Source organism: Arachis ipaensis, chromosome B06 (genome assembly GCF_000816755.2).
Source record: "Arachis ipaensis cultivar K30076 chromosome B06, Araip1.1, whole genome shotgun sequence".
Lineage (NCBI taxonomy): Eukaryota > Viridiplantae > Streptophyta > Magnoliopsida > Fabales > Fabaceae > Arachis > Arachis ipaensis.
In genome coordinates this window covers 120,319,184-120,327,070 of record NC_029790.2, presented here as the reverse complement: position 1 = coordinate 120,327,070, position 7,887 = coordinate 120,319,184, and the positions used below count along the sequence as shown (strand labels likewise).

General features: G+C 29.1%; 1 protein-coding gene across 6 annotated transcripts in view; it reads left to right on the top strand.

Annotated features, from left to right (window-relative positions):
* LOC107605015 overlaps positions 1,508 to 7,887 on the top strand; it is an 8,371-nt gene continuing 1,991 nt past the window's right edge. Inside the window, exons 1-11 of one of the 6 annotated variants that reach the window (XM_021104892.1) lie at positions 1,508 to 1,923; positions 2,088 to 2,226; positions 2,358 to 2,494; positions 5,506 to 5,707; positions 5,805 to 6,043; positions 6,202 to 6,313; positions 6,409 to 6,553; positions 6,675 to 6,820; positions 7,029 to 7,201; positions 7,335 to 7,676; positions 7,750 to 7,805. In XM_021104892.1, coding sequence (XP_020960551.1) covers positions 1,699 to 1,923; positions 2,088 to 2,226; positions 2,358 to 2,494; positions 5,506 to 5,707; positions 5,805 to 6,043; positions 6,202 to 6,313; positions 6,409 to 6,553; positions 6,675 to 6,820; positions 7,029 to 7,201; positions 7,335 to 7,676; positions 7,750 to 7,805 — 1,916 coding nt within the window. In that variant the 5' untranslated portion in view covers positions 1,508 to 1,698. Of the gene's footprint in view, positions 1,924 to 2,087; positions 2,227 to 2,357; positions 2,495 to 5,505; positions 5,708 to 5,804; positions 6,044 to 6,201; positions 6,314 to 6,408; positions 6,554 to 6,674; positions 6,821 to 7,028; positions 7,202 to 7,334; positions 7,677 to 7,749; positions 7,806 to 7,887 lie in introns of those variants that run through there. The other 5 variants (XM_021104889.1, XM_021104890.1, XM_016306749.2 and 2 more) reach the window with 5 other exon arrangements.

The window sequence follows — 7,887 nt, the reverse complement described above, 5'->3', positions numbered from 1 at the left end:
GTATAGTAACTATTTTCTGTGATTTTATTTTTGATTTTATTAGGTGTATTTTGCGGTGGTTATAAAACTTTGATAATTTAAAAAGTGTAGTTAAAATTAAAATTATATTTTTTAATTATTTGACAATAGTTTTAATTGATCATATTTATTATTTTTTATATTTTCATATTAACAAGTATTATCAAATAATAAAAAAGTACAATTTTTAGGTGGTATAGCCACCTGCATTATTTATTAGGGCAAAACACTATAATAAATTAAGGAGAACGAAATTTTACACAAATTAGCAAAACTGATTTATGACTCATGAATCCACTAAATGCACGTTACTATATAGTTCGAATCAATATGTTTCGAACTAGAATTACATGTAATTCGAATCAATGTGATTCGAATCAATGTGATTCGAATTAACTATAATTCGAATCAACCTGATTCGAATTACACCCACAGTAATTCGAATCAGGGTTATTCGAATTACACTCACACACGCTGCACATAGAATTACTCATGATTTAATTCTGTCCATTCTTTTATTAAAAAATTAATAATTGATTAAAAAATTAATAATTTAAAAATTATATATATATATTTTATTTCATACATTAAAAAAAAGCTAATAAAATATTTAATTACAAGACTTCTTTAAAATATTAATGAACTATCAATTCGAATTCCATACAATACTTTTCCGTCCATTTTTAATAGTTCATGAATATTTTTTAATAAATTTTTTTAATAAATTTTTTTAGCATGAAATAAAATATATATTTTTTTAATTTTTAAATTATTAATTTTTTTAATCAATTATTCATTTTTTAATAAAAGAATGGACAGAATTAAATAATGAGTAATTCGAATTTAGCCAATTCGAATTACTATGTGCAGAGTGTGTGAGTGTAATTCGAATCACCCTGATTCGAATTACTGTGGGTTTAATTCGAATCATGTTTATTCGAATTATAATATGTCTGCATGTGTGAGTAATTCGAATCACATTGATTCGAATTACATGTAATCCTAATTCGAAACATACTTATTCGAGCATTAGTGGATTTATGAACCAGTATTTTATTTGGCTTATTTGTGTAAAATTTCGTTCTCTTTGGCTTATTATAGTGTTTTACCCTATTTATTATGTCCTACAGTTTGAAAGGAAAACACTTCATCTCATTTTATGTAGAAAGACACTTCATATCATTTTAACCACATACATCGTTGATTTGCTTCTTTCTATGTACCAGAATATCAAAAAAAGAATTAAGGAGATGTAGGTATATGATATAGGTTTGGGTACAATTAGCAATGAAGCAATCAAGTACCATGTGTTGTTCAATTAATTAATTTAGTCCAATGTAGATGAAATATTTTTATAGCTGGAAGAAAAAGAACAAGAAAGTCTTCCAAGTTTGAATGTTGTTGGAGAAATTAATAATGAGGTATGTGAGGTACTACTGAGGTATTTAAAACAGCAGTTATGATGCTGTCAGTAATAGTTGGAAGGTAGTTGTCTTTAGCTTTTACTGCATTTTCTTCCATTTATATAGCCTTTGAGGAACGTTTGTACACATAAATGTATATGTAGTACTACTCCAACCCTCACTCATATTCATATTTTTCTTCCTTTTGCTGCTGCTTTTTCTCGTTTTATTTGGTTTTTCATCCCTCAACTTTTGCATTCAATGTGATTGTAGTACAATGGCAACTCTCAAGTTTCTTCCAGTGTGGGCTAGTGTTAGTGTTACATTCATGGTTGTGGTGGTAGCAGCAATGTTTATCTCAGCTGAATCAACAATCTATGTTTACTTCAGTCGTGTTCCTCCACCGCGGTCGAGGTCTTCTAATGCTGTTTTTCAGTTCCTAGTAGAAACTTTGGATGGTTACAATGCGTGTAAGAGATATAACTGTTCATTTCAATGTGAGGTATGCATTTATCTTCTTGAACTTCCTTACCTTTTTTCTTTTGGGTTGAATTGTAAAGTATATTTTACTAAGAAAAAAAAGTTGTTAAAAAAAAATACCAAACAAATTCTTGAGAAAGATTCTTGACATGAATTCATTGTTGGCGCGGTGTTTTGCTTGAACAGCTTGATGGCAAAGCGTACCCTTGCCATGGTCATGGCATTGTGTTGAAGAACCTGACACAAAACCAGGAGCATTACTTTCTTCTCAATGTCACTACAAACAAAGGAGAAAGAAACTCATCAGTTTACTCATGGTTCATAGGTAAGCTAAACATACATTGCTATCATCATTTGAAATTCTAAGTAAAAATGGCATTTTCCTAATCCTATTTTGAACTTAATTAAAATCCATAATTGCGGGCTAGCTGATGGATTTTTCTTTTCACATAATAGATACAATACCTCCAACTGCAGCCATTACTAGTGAAGAGACATACACAAGTGGAAAAAGGGTAGCAATTGATATTACATTCAGTGAACTATGCACTGGATTAGGTGGATTCAAATGTCAGAACTCAACAAACTGTGATGTAAGTTGGTTTCTAGTGACAAACAAAGCATTGTCCTAAAAATAACATTATCTAATTTTTCTAAAGGGACATGTATTTTGAACAGGAGGCAGTAATAATTTGTTGTTTTAAATGAAAAAAAAAAGTTAACTATAAATTTGGTACTCAAAAGATTAGCCGTTGACAAAAAAGTCTCTAAAAGATGTTATCGACAAAACAGCTCTTGAATGATTTGAAAATGCGACAAAAATAACCAATAATTATTATATTTCCAAATATTAGAATCAACCACTCATTTTTTGCCAAATCAACTATTATTTCCAAATCAGCAAAAAAAAATATACAAAAATTTGTAATCAAATTTCTAACCTACAAAGACATTGAATCTATATCCATATATTTATTATATCTTACCATTATAAACAATACAATAAATTTATAACTCCAATAATTAATTTATTAATTTCTATAAATAACTCATTAAATATAATAAACATTCATATTACAAATGTAATAATAATATTATTAATCATAATAAATTTTACGTTACAAATATTCAAATTCCATACTATTTGAACTACTTATATAAGTCTATTATCACTATTCCTTCAAATGACATATTAGCACAAAAAATTTATTTTCGAACCACACAATATCTCAAACTTACTCAATAGAACATCATTCTTTGGACAATATCACCAAACAAAAAGACAATTAGTTTATCAAAGTTCGCATGGTTCATCTATGGAAAACATTAACACCCACAAATGAAGAAGAGTCTCTTTGATTAGAAATAATTATATTAGATGAAAAGGTACAAAACAAACATATTTATTATATTTTTAAATTGAATTTAAGAAAAAAATACTTTAATTATACTTTTTATATTATTTTATAATACTTTATATATAATTGTATTTTAATATCATTAAAATTATACTTTTTTTAATATGCTATTCATTATTCTTTTTTAACTAATTATGAACTATGATTTACTAACACGGTAGGGAAGAAAAAGTCTATATTATACAAAATTTAAAAATAGAAGATACAAATAATTTGTATAGGCCAATTAAAGATATAATGAAAACAAATTTTTTACTCACAATTGTTGTGAAAGAAATTAAGTATCCAATTTTGAACATTTTCCAAGACTATTTTGAATTTGCATCACTTGAGACATTGTCTGACAGAGTGGGTCAAAGAAAAATACTAACAGGTAATTTCATTTTATACTATTTCAATTATTCTTATTAAAAATAACTTATTCAAAATACAATAAATTTATAACTCCAATAATTAATTTATTAATTTCTATAAATAACTCATTAAATATAATAAACATTCATATTACAAATTTAATAATAATATTATTAATCATAATAAATTTTACGTTACAAATATTCAAATTCCATACTATTTGAACTACTTATATAAGTCTATTATCACTATTCCTTCAAATGACATATTAGCACAAAAAATTTATTTTCGAACCACACAATATCTCAAACTTACTCAATAGAACATCATTCTTTGGACAATATCACCAAACAAAAAGACAATTAGTTTATCAAAGTTCGCATGGTTCATCTATGGAAAACATTAACACCCACAAATGAAGAAGAGTCTCTTTGATTAGAAATAATTATATTAGATGAAAAGGTACAAAACAAACATATTTATTATATTTTTAAATTGAATTTAAGAAAAAAATACTTTAATTATACTTTTTATATTATTTTATAATACTTTATATATAATTGTATTTTAATATCATTAAAATTATACTTTTTTTAATATGCTATTCATTATTCTTTTTTAACTAATTATGAACTATGATTTACTAACACGGTAGGGAAGAAAAAGTCTATATTATACAAAATTTAAAAATAGAAGATACAAATAATTTGTATAGGCTAATTAAAGGTACAATGAAAGCAAACTTTTTACTCACAATTGTTGTGAAAGAAATTAAAGATCCAATTTTGAACATTTTCCAAGACTATTTTGAATTTGCATCACTTGAGATATTATCTGACAGAGTGAGTCAAAGAAAAATACTAACAGGTAATTTTATTTTATACTATTTTAATTATTCTTATTAAAAATAACTTATTCAAAAAAAATCTACACATTTTTGTTCTTTTTATTGTAGATGTCATTGAAAAACTACATCAAGAGATTAAGAAGAAAAAAAACCATACAAATTCAAGACACATCTTCGGAAGAAAAACATACATGCAAAGATGGAACAAATAACATAATAGAAAGTGCATATAACTCAACAATTCATAAAGAACATGCATTCACAAGAACCTCGACACAAAGAAGAAAGCAACAATTCTAACAATAACCAATAAAGAAAAAGGAGGACGAGCGCCACATAAGAAGACTAAATCCATCAACTAAAACAAATGCAAAAATCAAACTACCAAATAAAAATGTCACTTTGTACAACTCCAACATCCAAATCTTTTGTACTACAAATTATTTTAAACAAAACACCCTTCAAATTTAACTTTAGTTTACACATATTTAATTTAGTTCTACAAAACATAGTCATTTTTAATATTTATTATATACTATCATTAATTTACCGTCTGCGCATTGCGCGGGTCTCATTCTAGTTTGATATGAATTTTTGTTGTAATATTTGGATAAATATTTAGAAAGTGTACAAAAAATCGGAGCCAAATTTGATCTCTAGATTTTTTTTTTCAAAAAAATGTAGTAATTCACAATAATAAAAATTTTTTTAAAAAATTCACATAAAATTACCAAATTTTAAGAATGAAAAGATCTTATTTTTGTAATAATGATTGCAAAAATTTATATCAAAATCTGATCTCTAAAATCTTTTTTAGAATATATATTTAATATCTAATATCTAGTTCTTTTTGTAGCATTAAATCTTTTGGAGGCTTATTTGTCGTTAGCATCTTTTGTCAACAACGGAAACTTTCGAGTACTATTTTAGTGTTTTACTCAAAAAGTTGAAAAAGTTTATGACATTTCTATATTTATTGTGTAAGGTTCTAGTAGCTGGTCCTGCCCAGGTTGTTGCATCTTCATTCCAAATTATCAAACCAGGTTTTAAGTATAGTCTTGACCTGATTCTCTCCTCGAAAATTGTGTACGGGCATGCCGTGATCTCGATGGTGGAGAATACTTGTGCTGACCAGGCTGGAAACAAGTTCATGAGAACTAATGGTTCTACTTTGATTATTCACTTTGGTAAGGTTCTATTTGCAATTCAAAACTTCAAATGTTAACCTTTTCTTTCCTAACAAGCAATGTTATGGTCTCACATTATACATTTAAACTGTCTTAGATAGAAGACCAGTAATGGTGGATTTTTGGACTTCTGTTCCATCATATGAGTTGAAAATTAACAGTATCCCAAGAACTGTCATTGCAACATGCAAACCAGAGGACATGATAATTTTCTTGGACTTCAGCATTCCTATAAGAAATTCAACGGAGCAAATTCTAAGTGCGCTACACGTTAACTCCAGTATCTTAACCCCTTTCCATGATAGAAGTAACGAGGCACGCCGATTTTCTTTCATGGTAAGCAAAGATATTGTTTATCTGATATACTTCAGTTTTCTTACCATATACATTGGTATAAGTCATTTGCTGAAGAAGTTAGAAAATCAACAGAATTCTCGCAATTATATTCCAATATATTGCTGATGAAAGAAGTAATGCAAATTTTTTTTTGGTAGCTCAATAACATCTCAAGAACTGAGATTATCACAATTGAATTACAAGCTACATCAATACTTGGAAGAACAGGCATCCCTGTCTCTCCTGTTGCTCCGATTACATTCCTTTTCGGTATGCTACAATATGTTCTTACAACACTAAAAGCAGATATCTCTTAGAAGCTTTTGGTGTAAGCAAATTCTTATTATTACTGTCTGTTTTGGTAGATTCCATGAGACCTAGTGTGATACTAAGGACCAGCTCCCTCGGTAGACCAAGGGATTTTGACATCAACATAATTGCCGAGTTCACAAAGCCAGTATTTGGCTTCGACGCCTCTATGATAGAAGTCTTGGGAGGAAGATTGACAAGGCAGGTTCAGAGAGAGTAACAATAAGCATATCAATCGTAACAAAATGCCTATGAAGTAATCATAAATCTTGTCATTAAGGGGTTTAAGTAATGCTCAAATTCTTCATTTTCTTTCTTGTAGGTTACAGGATCTATCCAGAGCTTTGTACTCATTGACAGTCCATGCAGAATCAGAGAATGAAGTGTCAGTTACCATTCCTGCAGGGAAGGTAACTGATATCTCAGGAAACGAAAATTTGGCATCTAACCAACTTGTATTCAAGCATTGTATGGATACCTCTTTTCCTTCCTCACATGTTTTTAACTAATAATGAAATAATTCGTAGACAAACTTCCACTTCTTGTTATTAAAACTAAAATTCCCATGTTTATCTTTCTAACCAACTAAACTTTGGTTGAACGTGTTCTATTTTATATGGGTAACAAGGTTAGGAGTATTTTGCATCTATGGTTCTAATTCTCATCATATGCTCAGATTCTGCCCCTGCAATATGCATTGCATTGTACTCATTTGTGAGTGCTGGAACAATAGCAACATCACTGATAGCTGCAATGGTTTTGCTTTCCTCTGCGAATCTAGAAGCAATAAGCATACTTGCTTTGGGAGGTGCAAACTGTCCTACTTCCAATCCATCAATGAATCTAAATGTAAGTAAGAAATTGATAACAATATCAAATTATAATTTAAATACAAACATTTTTCATTTCTCACAAGTCACAACAACTTATATGTATCATTTCTCTCTCTTCAAAGTTACCTTAGAAAACATTTTCTTCCCAGGGAATGGTTGGACACCTTCAAGTCTTTGCGCTTACAAGTTGGTTTTCAGCTGATCAACCTGTCAAATACTTGGAGACAACAAGAGGCCTACGGTGGCTCATACCTCATCACAAGCTTCCTTGGACAGATTCCGACACTTCGTCTTCAATATCAGAAAAAGAGAACCTTGCAGGGAGAACTAATGACCTGTCAGAACATAATTCTCACAACAGAGATCATCATCTTCCAACTAAAATTACCACCATATCGGGTTGGCTTCATAATCACCAGCATAACATAAGTAGGGCAAATATAGTTTATGGTCTACCTCTCAGTTCCATTGAATATTTCAGTTATTTCTTGGTGAGTTTGACGTCATGTTTTTGAAAGCTCTACATTCATAGACATTTGTATCAGCTAATCTTTTTCCTTGTAGAGGGGAGAACCAATGTCTGCTAGCATGGTCGCCAAAGGAATGGAGAATTACAAAGGGTAGCTATACACACTCAGCCACTTAAACAGGAAACACTATTATTTTCTCTAGTAAAAATGTGAGAAAAAGAAAAGGGGGGGG